The sequence below is a fragment of the Neovison vison genome, chromosome X, assembly GCF_020171115.1.
Source record: "Neovison vison isolate M4711 chromosome X, ASM_NN_V1, whole genome shotgun sequence".
Lineage (NCBI taxonomy): Eukaryota > Metazoa > Chordata > Mammalia > Carnivora > Mustelidae > Neogale > Neogale vison.
The window spans coordinates 125069798-125084776 of NC_058105.1; the positions used below are offsets into that span (position 1 = coordinate 125069798).

The 14979-nt window shown below is 52.0% G+C and overlaps 1 protein-coding gene and 1 non-coding gene across 2 annotated transcripts in view; one reads left to right on the forward strand and one right to left on the reverse strand.

The window, feature by feature from the left end:
* Positions 1–1714, reverse strand: part of WWC3 (WWC family member 3) — a 109840-nt gene extending 108126 nt beyond the window's left edge. Inside the window, exon 1 of the mRNA XM_044236067.1 lies at positions 1431–1714. Coding sequence (XP_044092002.1) covers positions 1431–1714 — 284 coding nt within the window. The remainder of the gene's footprint in view (positions 1–1430) is intronic.
* An 11621-nt stretch (positions 1715–13335) lies between these two features.
* TRNAV-UAC lies at positions 13336–13408 on the forward strand. Its single transcript has one exon. It is a non-coding gene; the product is annotated as a tRNA-Val (tRNA).
* Positions 13409–14979: the final 1571 nt, after the last annotated feature.

Genomic DNA, 14979 nt, shown 5'->3' on the forward strand with positions numbered 1-14979 from the left:
CCAAGGCTTGATCAGACAGCTGTGGCTCTAGCCTTTGGTTAAAATTATTATATGATCTCACCTGATTTTCAAAATAACTAAGCATCTTTTTAACCCATAAAACTGGGCTAGGATTTATCTAAGTTTCTGAGTCCAGAGGCTAGCTGCGTTCAGGGAGAATGTCGGGGAAACAGGATCGTTTTGCTTTGTTTTTCCCTATCTGAACCCAGAGAGATTCTTCAAACGGTAATTCCACAGCTTCCCTCCTCCAGAGTTGATTTTCAAAGGCCAGTGCCATGCAGCACTTTCCTGTGCAGGTAAAGAGGAGGCAGGAGCAATGTCATCACACTGAGCCTTTTCAAGTCTTAAAACCACTGGGAAGCCTGCAGAATTTCCTTTCTAGCACCCAGGCCCAGCGCAGTGAGAAGTTGCTCCCAATAGCACAAGATATCAGGTAACCACTAGAAACACTCGGTTTCAACAGAATTCCCAATCCCCCCACCCCCCCCCACACACACACACGCACAAAAGCATCTCTCCAAAAAAGCGGAACCACTGAAAGCAGCAATCACACAGAGAGTTAAGGAAAAGCACATTACATGAACTTAATTAAATGGAATCTGGTAGTGCTTTCAGAAGAATCCATTTTTTACTCCACGGGATAGATTCACATGAATTATAAGACAACTTAATGCCCCATTCACGTCTTGCACAAAAAGAAAACCTGAAATTCAACTTTTGTTTTGCGCTTACTCCAAAAGCATATGGGTCTAATCATATTCCATTCTGGCTGCAGTACGCAAGGCTATTTCAATCAGAATTTCAAGTCGGTTGTTTAAAAGGCGCTAAAGAGCAACCAGCACGGTCTGGGAGCAGGCTCTCGCAGCTCCGAAAGAACTAGGAATCCCTCAAGTGGCCCATCTGGCAGCAGTCTTTGGTTGGAAACTAGGCTGAGCCCGCCAGACAAGGAACCCACACCACGAAGCTGGGGCGCACGTTTCTGCTCCAAGATGACAGCTCATCTGGCCGCCGCGGGGCCGGGGGCGGTGGGCCGCCGAGGCCCGCGAGGGATGGGCGAGGCCCCGGCGGAAAAAGGAAAAGAGGGCCATCCGTCAGCCCTGGGAGAGGAAATTCCAGGCGCCCAGCTTCCAGGCGCCGGTCAGCGGGTGACGTGAGGGAACCAAGTCACTGTGCCGGCCCCGCAGCGGGGGCCGGGAGGCGGCCGGGGCTCCGCACTTCGGGGCCTCGAGGCCGGAGAGGGGGCGCCTCGATCCTCGTCCAAGGCCCCCGGACCTTGGGTGGGGGCGAGGGGCGCCCGGAGCCCCGCAGGGGCCCCGAAGACACGCGATCTTCGACCGGACCCGGAGGCCTCCGGGCGTCCTCGATCCACTCCCAGAGCCCAAGGGATGGAGCGCCCGGATCCCAGCCCCGGCCAGCGCCCCCGCCCTTACCGGTCGCGGGGGTCGATCCACGACGTCTGGCGCGTGTTGTGGTCGATGTAGAAGACGCGGCCGTCGTAGTCGCGCGCCTCCTCCCAGCCGGCGGGCAGCGGCAGCTCGGCGCTCTCCCGGGCCCGCGGCGGCGGCGGCGCGGAGGGCGCCGGGGGCGCGGGGGCCGCGACGGGGGGCGCGGGCGGCGGCGGCTCCCGAGGGGGCTGCGCGGGCGGCGGCGGCTCCCGCGGGGCCTCCCGCGGCTCTCCCCGCCGCCGCCGCCGGCCGCCGCTCAGCCACGGCATGACCGCACGAGCCCCGCCGCCGCCGCCGCTACCGCCGCCCGGCCGCCCTGCGCGCGCCGCCTCCTCCGCCAGCACTAAGGCCCGGCGCCCGGGGCGCGGGGGCAGTCGCGGGGAGCCGCCCGCCGCACCCGGTGCATCCTCCGCCCGGCGCCCGCGCACCGGCGTCCGCCCGCCGCCCGCCCGGCCCTCCGCGTCGTCGCCCGCGTCTCCCGCCCGCTCGCCCGGGTCGCTCGGATCGCCGCCACGCGTGGAGTCACAGTCCCGGAGCCGCCGCCGCCGCCGGCACCGCCGCTGCTGCCAGCAGCCCCTTGATTCCCGCGGCGCGCCCGGCCATCTTCGTTCCTCCGCGCGGCCGGGGCGGGAGGGGGCGGGGCGCCCGCGTGCCCCGCCCTCTCGCTGCTCCGCCCCCTCCGCCCGGAGCCCTCGGCGGCACCGTCTGCGCTCCCTGCTAGTTCTGCAGTCTCCCTCCGCCGCTCCGCCTCCAAGCTCCCCCGGGGCTCCTCGGCTCCCGGCTCCTCTACCCTTGGGCCCCCACCTCCTCCTGCTGCTGCTCCTCCGGCTCCCCAGCCGGAGGCTCCTTCTCCCCGAAGCCGCTGCCCCTCCTTCTCCTTCCCCTCCCGCCCCGCGCGCTCCTCCCTCTTCCCATTCCATCACCTCCCTCCTCCGGCCTCGCTGGGAAACCGCGCCGGGGCCAGGATGGGCGCCGCCGCGTCCGTCCGCCCCCGGGCCACCGCGGAGAGGAAGGAGGGCCGGGAGGACGGCACCCCACCCGAGCAGCAGGCGCGGCCGGCCTCGGGTTGACCCCTGGGACCCAAACAATTCCCGGGGGAGAGGGCGGTCACCTCACTTTACCCACTCCCAGGCTTTGGAAGTTCGCGGACAGCCACCCCTCCGCCCACTTGGGATGCGGGGAACTGTGCCCTGGGTCTCCCGAATACCCAAGATGGTCCCGCGAAGTGGGGTAAAGCCCCGTAAGTGAGGCCGAGGGAGCTCGGGTAGCTGGAAGAGGTACCCGTGGCCAGGCATCTGGGGTGGAGCTGGGAGGACACACCTGGAAGCGGGGAACTGGGCAGGTGGGCGCTTATGCGTCCCTGCCGGGAGAGCCCGAGAAGGGCTCGTCCGGAGTCCCCGCTCTGGACCAGGACACCTGACCTGCCTTGAGCTCTTCCACCTTCCGGACTGGAGGATCTGATAGTTTGAGCAGAGACCCAAGTCGGCCACTGCTGGGGAGGTGGCCAGATCAATTCCGAAACCTCGAAACTTCGGTGGTAATTACGTTCCGCTCGCATCTCAAGCTACGGAAACTGAAGTCCAACTTTAGGGTTCTCTCTTGCTCCAAGTGTCCCAGCTACTTGGTACTCCAGTTCCCTGACCACAGGACTTAATGCCAGGAAATGCAGGAAAGTATCAGGAAGGTTTTAAAACACTGTTATGATGATATAAAAATAGCTAGTAAAAAGTCAAACAGCGATCCAAATCTAGATACATAGAAGAAACTAAAGGAAAACCTTTCAAACAGCTCACAGTAGTTGGCAATCCTTCAGTGAGATGGTTTTTTAAAAAACTATTTACCCTCCAAAGTGTTTGTAAAATGGTAATGTTACTTTTATGAGGGGAAAATGTTTTTAAAGACTGTGAAGGCATGGAGACTGCTAACTGGTTAGACATGCTAACCCTAACCCTAACCTAAGGAAGGTGTTTCCTCCCCTCCTCCCACCACTGCACAGAAGCTTCCTTGCTCTCCAAGTATCTGCCCCCACCCGAAACTTACATGCCAGAAATCCCACCACTAGAGTCCTTTTAGTGAAACATGGATGATTATTGGATGTTCCAGAGAAAGGCAGGGAGAGGACAGAAAAGCAAATACTTCCCGATCTTGCACATTCCAGAGGATACCCAGATGCCAAGTCTCCCGGCTCTGACATCTTCCCTCCTGATCGGCATGAGTTATTGCCAAGGGAACTGCCGCTGCCTTTTCTCTCTCTTGCCACCCACCCGCAGTCACTTTGCCACCCAGCGTGCCGGGGCTGAAGCTGCCTTCCCGCCTTCCCAGGCATCATGTACTTTCAGAATTTCACCGATCTGGATACCGTCGCTCAAATCTGCCCTGAATGGGGTTGCGGGGTGTTAGAGAGTGAAGCCAGCCTCTCCAGAGAGAGGAAGAACACCCACATATCAAAGGACTCATACAAAGAACAGCAAGAAGAGAAAGCATCAGGTAAAGCGTAAGGGCAGGGGTGGGAGGGGAGGGGTGAGTTCCATCCAGTTAGGTGCTGAGAGGCAGGCGTGGACTGGCTTTTCCCTGCAGGTGGGAGGTCTGGCGTACCGGTGGAACCGCGCTGCACACCTTCTGCGTACAAGCCCCGGGCTGGGGACGGGCATGCTGAAGAGAGTAAGATAGATTCTGTGTGCCCCCCAGGCCACAAGGCGCGTACAACTGTGATTTGTCTACAGATGAAGTCCGGGTTCCGACCCCAAACTGAGGATGCAGAGAGGCCCCTGAGACTCAAAGGAAGACACCTCGGATGCGGAAACTGAGGCTCGTGTCTTCAGATTCCCCAGTTCTGAGCCCTGTCCCCTTGGCATGTGGATCTGCTGACCCCAAATACTTGATTCTGGTAGCAGATGGCAGCATCCCACCCAGATCTCCCTGGCTGGGGCACACACCATTCGTGGAGGTTCACCCTTGGCTGACAGACTTCTGAGAGGTTTATGTCCCCCACCCCCCAGCCCAGGGACTGATTCCGCAGCAGGACAGTCCTGCCTCTTGCCTTCGTGAGACAAAGTCCAAGCCACCACACTCCAGAGCTCCCTGTGGGCTACTGTGGCTTTGCTAGCCATTCCCCACCCTCACCGGCCTCCCAAACCCCTTCAGTCTGCACCCCCCCCAGTCCTGTCACTCACAAGACGATGGTCCCCACAGGGACCATCTTCTAGGGAGATCCTTCTAGGGAGCCTGACCCAAGAGAGTCAGATGTGCTTCCTCTCTTCCAAGCACTTGGCAAATATAAATCATTTGACCACCATGACAACACCCGCGGATATTCCAGAGAAGAGTTCGGAAAAGGGGGACACAGCGTGCCAGTGAAGACAGATGGGAGACCTTCACTGAAAAAGCCTTGTCCACACACGCGTTCGTGGTCCCTGGACCCCTCTGACTTGAGACATGCAGCAGGCCTAGTGCTTTTCTCTTCCCCAACTGAGCTAACTAAAGAAGGTCAGAATCTAGGGCCCCCAAGGCCTGTTGACAGCACCGTTAGCCCTTTTTGACTCGTAAGGTTTGCCCTCAGCAGCCTCTGGTGGTCCCTGAAGACCCGTGCAGGGGGCTGGGACAGATGAGAGGCGGTGGGGGAGGAAGGGAAGCCGGCCTCCCCAGCCCCGCCAGGAATCCGGGAGAACGGTACGCATGCGGATCGTCAGGGAGACGAAGGCCCATCTTCCTTACGGTCTAGGGGAGCTCTCCATGTGGGACTGAAACCAGAGGCACACGCCGGAGCCTGGAGCGGAAGAAGTCTTTGGTCTGAGCTGACGGCACAATTACACATTCTTCGTTGCCTCTATATTAAAAAACCACAGCCTCGCCAACGCCGAGCGCCAACGTTGCCGTGACCTATCCTCTCCCCAAGGTTTCTGATGGAAAAACAGCTCAGGAAAAATCCACGCAGGCTCTGGGGAAGTGAGGAGCAGATGCTTGTTCGCTGCCCCGACGTTCTGGGAAATCCCTTTTCTGAAACGGTTAAAATGCACTCGAAGCATAGCTTGCAGAAGATTTTCCTTAAAATGCTTGCTAAGGAGTAAAAGCAGCACGCTCTTTGCATGCCAGACGAGCCGACACAGAGCTCGAAGATTTCTGCTCTTCCCAAAGGAAAGTCTTCATTTTAAAAAACAAACTGCGGAATTGCATCTAGACACATTCGATGCTTGAGAAACTTTTAGAAAAGGGAGTACCATGAAGGCCACAATCATCGCATCCAAAATGAGAGAAATAAATACTGCCAAAGGAGTCTTGCTTACTCGTGTAAACAATCAAGTGTTCTAGGAAATGACACATTGGCTAATTCTGCACGTTGCGCTGAGAGGAAACCGGAAGTGGGAAAGATTGGGTCTGAAGAAGAAACCGCTCATTGTTTGGCATTCTTTAAATGCTGGAATAATTACTCAATTATGGGCACTTCCCATATATTTAAATAATGCAAATCCACAGGCTGTGGAGGACATTAGATGGAGTTCCTGCTAATTCCTGTCTGGCGGGCTTAGGGACTGCAAAGGAAGGGACAAAATGCCAGAACTCTTAACCTGGGAACCCTCTGCAGGCTCAGGGACTGGAATGGGGACAGGGTGGGGCTATTCCCTGATGTTTTACTTTGTGGCTTTATGACTTTAACTTTAGACACTTATTTGACCTGTGATCAGAAAAGCTGTTGTTTAGATCTCGAATGTGGTCTGAGAGCCTGACAGCGCTTTTCCCAAAAGTGTAAGTGCGGCCAGTTTGGAGATTCGGGGTTTTCTCATCTCCTAATCTTCCACTCCAAAGACGTGCACGATATTCTGGAAAGACAGCCGTGTGGCCAAGCCTGGCAGTCTGTGTTTTGTGCATCTCAGTGCAGTATTCTGCTGCGTGTCGGCTTCTCAGCCCCAAGCAGTGTTCTTGGCATTGATCGTGGCTGTTGTGTGGACCCCATTTGTTTCTGAGTAATTAAAATTCAGATTTTAAAAAAATGTTAGACCGATTTCTCTCCCAATCTTAAAACGCTCGGAACCACCCACTTCCTTCCTCTCCAAGTCTCCCCGCCCCCCCCAACCCCCGCCAAGGCTACATTTTTACCTCTCTTCCTTCCCAGCCCGTGGGTTATGTTCAACAAAATGCTAATGAGTAAACTGAAAATGTATTCCAGGCAAACCGTAATTTTAGGAAAACACAGCCGCCGTGAGCCAGCGTACTACAGGACGCTTCCTTCTGGCTGGATTCTCCGGTTCAGGATTATGACTCCGGTCCCCTGTGTATTTGGAAAAACAGATTCTTACACTGCAGACCTCAGCCTCGTGAGCCAAGCCGAGCAGCTTGGAAGTCTCCCACTTACAGAAACAAGAAGGAGGATTTATGCAACACAGAAAGGAGCAGCCTCTGGGTCATGAACCATTTTTTTTTTTTCCATTTGACAACACTAGTGTTACAAATGAGTATCTTCTGCAACATGAATGGAACAGTTTTGAAATACGGTTAACCTCGCTAGATCCTAGAGTGACAACCCGGCAAATCCACAAGATGGTTGTTATGTACCCGTGATTCTCAGCCAGGGTGACGACTGTGGCCCCCAGGGGACATGTAGCAGTGCCTGGAAACAGTTTTGGAAGGAGGTTGCCCTGCGTCCAGTGAGGAGAAACCAGAGAGGCTGCTCAGCACCCCGCGGGGCACAGGACAGCCCCACCACAGAGAGCCATCCCCGCCACGTGCCACTAGTGCGAGGCTGAGACACCCCTCCCCCGGCAAAGGGGGAGGGACACTTGCACTGCCTAGGCTTTTATGGCGCGGAAACCAAGGCTCAGAGAACGTAAGTAAGTAACGAGTCGAGTGTGATCTGACCACAGCTATAAAGCATTGCCCTGAGCAGGAAGCTCAGTGTTCCCAGCTGACCTCCGTATTACTCGGGGTTTTCCAGAGACACGGAGAGCTAGACAAAGAGATTCATTCTAAGGAATTCGCTGATGTGATTACGGAGGCTGATGAGTCCCCGGATCGGCCATCAGCGCCTGGAGACCCAGGACAGCCAATGGTGTAGCTGGTCCAAGGCTAGCGGGCTCGAGCCTCACGAAGAGCTGATGTTTCAGTTCAAGTCCAAAGGCAGGAAAAGCGAGGTCCCGGCCCAACGGTCACGCAGGAGGAGCTGCCCCTTACTCACGGAGAGTCATTCTTTCTGTATCATTCAGGCCCTCGACGAACCGCGGGAGACCCACCTACATCTGCTTTCCTCAGTCTGTTGACTCAAACACGGCTCGTCCAGAAGCAACGTCACGGACACGCCCAGAACAACGCTTGCCCAGATACCTGGGCGCCGCGTGGTCCAGTCGGGTCAACGTGGAAATGAGCAATCGTATCTGCCCGCTTTACTCCCAGCCGCTCGGCGTCCCCACAAGTCCTTCTGCTCACAGAGTGGTTCATAAGCCGGCTGCAGCAGCATCGTGGGGAGCTCACTGAAGCCCCCAGCCCAGAGCCGTCCGTGCGCCAAGCCCCGTGTTACACACACAGAAGGGGATGGGATGGGGGAGGGGCCATTTCCCACTATTGATTCCAAGAGCCATCTGGGTAATGTTTTCCTTAACTTCATAATCAGTAGGGGTTTATTGATTTAAGAGGTGCCACGCCCAGGGGCACCTGGCTGGCTCAGTCAGTTGAGCATCTGCCTTGTGCTCAGGTCATGAACTCAAAGTCCTGGGATCGAGTCCCACATCCGGCTCCTTGCTCATTGGAGTCCACTTCTCCCTCTCCTCTGCCTGCCGTTCCCCTGCTTGTATGTGCGCGCTCGCTCTCTCTCTCTCTGTCTGAGAGATAAATAAATAAATAAATCTTTAAAAAAAAAAAAGAAGAAGATGTGCCAAGCCCTACTCCAGTCAGTGAGCAAAGTATGATCATGGCCACGTTCACACTTTCTCTGCACGATAAACACATTTAAGAACTGGCTCTGTTAGTCACTCAACTTCAGGCCATGCCTCCGTGAAGGCCAGCCAGAATTACCTGACACAGAAGAAGAAACGGGCAGAAAGCCAGCCCCAAGCCAGCTATGCTGTAAACAACGTGTGATTGTTGCCTTGTTTCCTATGCCTCTCCCAGCCAGGTGTTCCTACCGAGAACTGGCCACATCCCTTGTGGTCTGTGTTCTGTAGCGCACAGTGGAGAGGTGGGGTCCTGTCTTAGCCCGTTCAGACTGCTTTTACAAAAGACCACAGACTGAGTGGCTTATGAACAACAGAAATTTGTTTCTTACAGTTCTGGAGGCTGGGAAGTCCAAGGTCAGGATGCCAGCATGGTGGCATCTTCTGGGTCTCTGTGTCCTCCCATGGCAGAAGGGGTGAGGGAACTCTGGGTCTCTCTTAAAAGAACATCGATCCCATTCACGAGACTCCAATGCCATGACTTCCCTGCCTCCTAAAGACCCCACCCCCTGGTGCCATCACACGGGGGGTTAGGATTCCAACATATGAATTCAGGAAGCACACAAACATTCAGACCATAGCAGATGCCTCCTTTGAAAAAAAAAAATATGAAGAATTTCAAGATGGCGAGAGTAGAGCATTAAATCTAGCACAAGTCCTCTGGAGCACAGGGCCCTGTCCATACCTTCTAGCTGCCATGTCCTTTGAACATTCCGTGGGGACACCAATTTTTGGTTATAGCACAGAAGATTGTTTGAGGGGCAGGAAGAACTTATCTCTGCAAATCAAACCACTTGCTCCCCAAGGCTTCTTTGCCCGGCCAATTACCTCCCCAAGGTCAGCATGACATTGCCAGCAGGAAGAACATCTTGTGCTCGTACTCCCTAAGCTGCCTGGTGTTGTGGGTTGAAGTATGCTCCCCAAAACATACGTTCAGGTCCTATGCCTGGTCCTGGTGAACATCCCCTTGTTTGGAAATAGGGTCAGATGTAATTAGTTAAATTAAGATGAAATCACACCATCATACCTTAACCCCATATGACTGGTGTCCTTAGAAGAAGGGAAAAGATGCAGATATGCAGGAGAAGGCCATGTGATGAAGGAGGCAGAGATCGGGGTGATGCAGCGACAAGGCAATGAATGCCGAAGACTGCCGGCAATACCAGAATCTAGGAGAAAGACCTAGAACAGACGCTCCCTTGAGAGGCTTCAGAGGGAGGTAGCGTGGCCCTGGCAACAACCTAATTTCAGACTTCCAGCCTCCAGAGCAGTGAGAAAAGAAATTTCAAGTTTTTTAAGCCACCCATTCTCTGGTATTTTGTTGCTGCGTCCCCAGGAAACCAATACGCCTGCAAATTTGTCCCAGGCTCCTGCTGCTTTGGGGTGGGGGCACACAGCAATCTATAGGACTCCGTCCACAGAGTCCCAACCAATGCTAGGAAATCCCAGACAACAGAAATCCACCTCGACAGCACCCAGAAATCCCACCAAACCCAGAAGCCCCAGGTATGTCACGCTTAACTCCAAGACCCCATTCCGTAAACAGAAATGGTGCCCGCCGTGCAGACCACCAGCAAGCGGGAAATGCCCGTATTTGCCGTGAGCAGCCCGAAGCTCACAAGTACCTTGAACCACAGGGCGTTCAACCTGTCGTTAAGGAAGTGTCTCTTCGTGAGAACATTCGGCTGATCCTCAAGCAGGAGTGATGGAATCTGGGTTTGAAAGAAGCCCCCACCCCTGCAGAGGGACTGGATCCTGGCATTGAGCTGCGGGGGCTGCTATGATCCCGGACAGATAGCAGCCGGGCCGACGCGCTTCCGTGGAAGAACACGCCACCTATGACGCAGTCTTGCCAAAAAATCAAACCTGAATCTGATCAAAGCCTGCAGATCCGATTACTAGCTTCCAGGAAACACAGACATCGCAGGACCATAGTCCCATCTTTGGCGATGCTATCAGCAAAATCCCAGCTGGGCAGGCTCTACCCAACCAATGGCCTTGTTTCTCCAAGAAATACACTTCTAGGGGTACGAAAGTGTTGGAAAGGGAGGCTACAGATGAAAAAGAGACTAGAGGGGCGCCTGGGGGGCTCCGTGGGTTAAGCCTCTGCCTTCGGCTCAGGTCATGATCTCAGGGTCCTGGGATCGAGCCCCACATCGGGCTCTCTGCTGAGCAGGGAGCCTGTTTCTCCCTCTCTCTCTGCCTGCCTCTCTGCCTACTTGTCATCTCTGTCTGTCAAATAAATAAATAAAATCTTTAAAAAAAAAAAAAAAGAAAAGAAAAAGAGACTATAGAGACGTAACAACTGGTAGCCTGGTGTGGGCTGTATTTGAATCGTGATTAATAAAGCAGCTGGAGGGGCACCCGGTGGCTCAGTCGGTTAGATATCTGCCTTAGACTCAGATCATGATCCCGGGGGCCCGGGATCAAGTCCCGCATCAGACTCTTTGCTCAGCAGGGAGCCTGCTTCTGCCTCTGCCCCTCTCCTTCACTTGTCTTCTCCCTCTGGCTTTCTCTCAAATAAATAAATAAAATATTTTAAAAATAAATAAATAAATAAACTGGAAAAAACCTCTGTGATATTTATGAGGCAACCGGAAATGGCAACACTCCTTGAGAGGTGATGGTATTAAGAATTCTTGTTTTTTAAATTTGGGTTGGAAAATGATATTTCGGGAGTGCCTTGGTGGCTCAGTCGTTAAGCATCTGCCTTCAGCTCCAGTCATGATCCCAGGGTCCTGGGATTGAGCCCTGCATCGGACTCCCTGCCGGGCGGGAAGCCTGCTTCTCTGTCTCCCACCCCCCCTGCTTGTGTTCCCTCTCTCACTGTGTCTCTGTCAAATAAATAAAATTTAAAAAAAAAGAAAATATTTCAGTTATTTTTTTAAGTAGTCCATACATTTTAGAAATGCATTTGGAAATAATTATGGGAAATATGATATATCTAGGATTTGTTTAAACATCATACAGGCGATGGAGAGCAGGAGTGAGTGGATTTAAAAACAAGGTCATCGTGAGTTGATAATTGTTGAAGCTGGCGATGGGTCAAGGAGGTTCCATGAGCTGTTCTCTGTCACATATACATGCTTAAAATTTCCATCATAACAAAAAATGTTTTAATTAATTCCATCGGAACTTCGTAAAAACGGCTGAGTCAGTAGAATCTGAATTTTGGATATTGGATTGGTTTTCTCTAGCTGCTGTAACAAATTACTGTAAATGTAGTGACTTGAAGGAACGGAAACTTACTATCTTACAGTTCTGAAGGTCCGAAGTCCAGAATGGGTCTCTTGTGCTACAATTAAGGCATCAGCTGGGCTGTATCCCTTCTGGGGGTTCCTGGGGAGGTTCTGTTTCCTGACCCTTTCCAACATCTAAAGTCTGCCTGTAGCCCTTGCCTCAGGCCCCTTCCAGCAATCGGGTCCCTCTTCTGCCCTCAACTTACATCTTACCCCTCCTTCCCTGACCCCGACCTCCTGCTTCCTTCATAAGAGGACCCGTGTGACTCCATTGGGTTCACTTGGATAATCCAGAATAATCTTCCTGTCTCTTCAGATCTGTAATTTAACCACATCTGCACAGCCCCCGTTGTGTCTGGACATCTTACGGGACCATTCTTCTGCCCCCCACAGATGTGATTCAGACCAGGTATTTCGCATTGACCAAGATGTGACACGCTTTCGTTCAAAACCAGGACACGCTGTTATGGTTCCTGCATCCCTCAAGAGGGGTGATTTTACTTCCCAGGAACATTCGGCAATATCTGGAGACATTTTTGATTGTCAAGATGCGGAGTGGGATGGGAGCTGCTGGAATGTAGCGAGCAGAGGCCCCGCATTATAGCACTGAGGTTGAGAAATTCTGGGCAAGAAGCAGCGGAAAGGCAAAGAACATCTTCTGTTCTCTGCTGTATATCTACAAAGAAGAGGTAATCGATGAATATTGTTGAATGAATAATTAGCCTGCTCCACAGATACATCACACCTTGCCATCAAATGGCCTCAGATTTGGTGACCGCAGCTCAGACAGGGCCCTGTGAGATGCTAAAAATTGACTGTAATTCAGAATATCCAAAAAAGTATGCGCTCCTGCTGAAATCACAAAAAGAGAGGCGCCCAGACTTGACGGGCCTGTAGGGAAGAAAACACACCACCTCTTAAGCAATCTTGCCCTAGAAACCAATCCCAGTCTGATCAAAGCTTCTAGAAAGATTCCATGGATTCCCAAGGTCTTATTAGCAGATAAAAGGGTATTTACACATCTTAGGATTCTTCGAGTGCAAAGGTCTTTGGAGCTAGAGAGAAAAGTATATTGTGAGAACCACTACACCTAAATGCAAACTCCAGCCAAGGGATAGAGCTTAAAACTAAGGGATGGTCAGGGGTGGGGGGTGCCTCAGTTGGGGGAGTGTGTGACTCCTGACCTCAGGGTCATGAGTTCAAGCCCCATGTGGGGTGTACAGGTTACTTAAAAATAAAGTCTTAAAAACAACTACAGCAACAACTAAGGGTCAGGGTCTTGAGACCACGTCCCATGAAATACAGCAATACGTAGCAATCATTAATAGCCTTCAAGTGTCCCATTAGGGGCATTGACAGGAATCTAGCTAGGGGCCAGCTCAAATCTTGGATGTATATGCAGGCTCGGGCATGGGATGGTAACTGTTGTCTGTGACGGGGATACACCTGAGCCTGAGAATTTAGAAAAAGTACAGAAATTTAAGAGAAGCAAAACTACAGGATTCGTATTTGGGGTGAAGAGGGAATCTGTGCATATTTGACATCTTATGCATTTGTAAAGTTTCCAAGATTTTCTGAGCTTTGGAAACCACTGTAAAATGCATAATTAGGTAATTAATCTAAACTTGTCATTTTAGTTGAAAACTAATTTTATCCACAGTATTGGAACCTTTTTTTTTTTCTTTTTCAGTATTGGGACATTTTTAAGAAAACATAAAAACAAATAATGAAGGTTCCATAGTGTAGTGGTTATCACGTCTGCTTTACACGCAGAAGGTCCTGGGTTTGAGCCCCAGTGGAACCACGGGTGGGAAGTTCTTTTTCTCTGGGGCGCCTGGGTGGCTCAGTCTGTTGGGCATCTGCCTTCAGCTCAGGTCTTGATCCCAGTGTCCCAGGATCAAGTCCTGCATCGGGTCTGCTTCTCCCTCTGCCTGCTACTCAGCCCTACTCATGTTCTCTCTTTCAAATAGACAAATAAAATCTTCAAAAAAAGAAAGAAAACTTAAGTTTCACTATATGTTTAATTCATTAGACTTGAAAGTTATTTGTGTACTTGTTCATTGAGACAGTTGAAGTGATTAAAAAGGAAACTGCAGTACACTGTCGTGTGGGGCATTTGGGGCTTTTTTTTTAGGATTTTTTTTAAAGATTTTATTTATTTATTTCACAGACAGAGATCACAAGTAGGCAGAGAGACAGGCTCCCTGCGGAGCAGAGAGCCCGATGCGGGACTTGATCCAAGGACCCTGGAATCATGATCTGAGCTGAAGGCAAAGGCTTTAACCCACTGAACCACTCAGGTGCTCCTTTAGGATTTTATTTTTAAGTCATCTGTATGCCCGATGTGGGGTTCAAACTCACAACCTCAAGATCAAAAGTCGCATGCTCCCTGACGGAGCCAGCCAGCGCCTCACACTGAGTTTTTGTTTTGTTTTAAAGATTTTATCTATCCATTTGACAGAGAGAGATCACAAGTAGGCAGATAGACAGGCAGAGAGGGAGAGAGAGAGAGAAGGAAGCAGGCTCCCTGCTGAGATCCCAGGACCGTGGGATCATGACCTGAGCCGAAGGCAGAGGCTTACCCCACTGAGCCACCCAGGCGCCCCCCACACTGAGTTGTAAATGTGCTTGCAAATTCATGACAGTATTTAATGAACTAAGTTTGCCAGTAGGATCAAGCATTTTCCAGAGGTCCCTTGCAAGAGGTTGTTACTATTTGCTGGACTTAAAAATGAATTAATAAAAAGAATAATAAGGTTTCTCGGCTGCACTTAAAAGGTTAACGTAAACAAGGCATTTTTTTTTTTTTAGATTTTATTTATCTGACAGAGATCACAAGTAGACAGAGAGGCAGGCAGAGAGAGAGAGGGGAAGCAGGCTCCCTGCCGAGCAGAGCCCTATGCAGGGCTCGATTCCAGGACCCTGAGATCATGACCTGAGCCGAAGGCAGCAGCTTCAACCCACTGAGCCACCTGGGCGCCCCTAAACAAGGCATTTAAACCTGCAACTTAAATCAACTATCAAATCTTTAAAAATGCATAAATCTTTCTTGCACACACACACGCACACACACACACCCCACTTTTGGGGGCTCTAATCGCCACTTCCAGAGAGCTGTACGATGGACAAATCACAAATTACTATGCTCACATTTACAAACGCACAAGTCCGTCTTTGCAAGCCTACGGCAATAATGTGAGCAAATACCAGCATTGTTTACCAGATAAATTCCACCCAACTCAGGAACCTTACTCAGCCCTCCAGACCCTTCTTAGAGCTGATGAGGTCTGATATGAGCCAGGCTGCCTTCCTCCTGAGGTGCGGCGCTTCTGTTCTCTTGAACAGAATCTCACTTTTAATAGTCTGCCCTTGTCA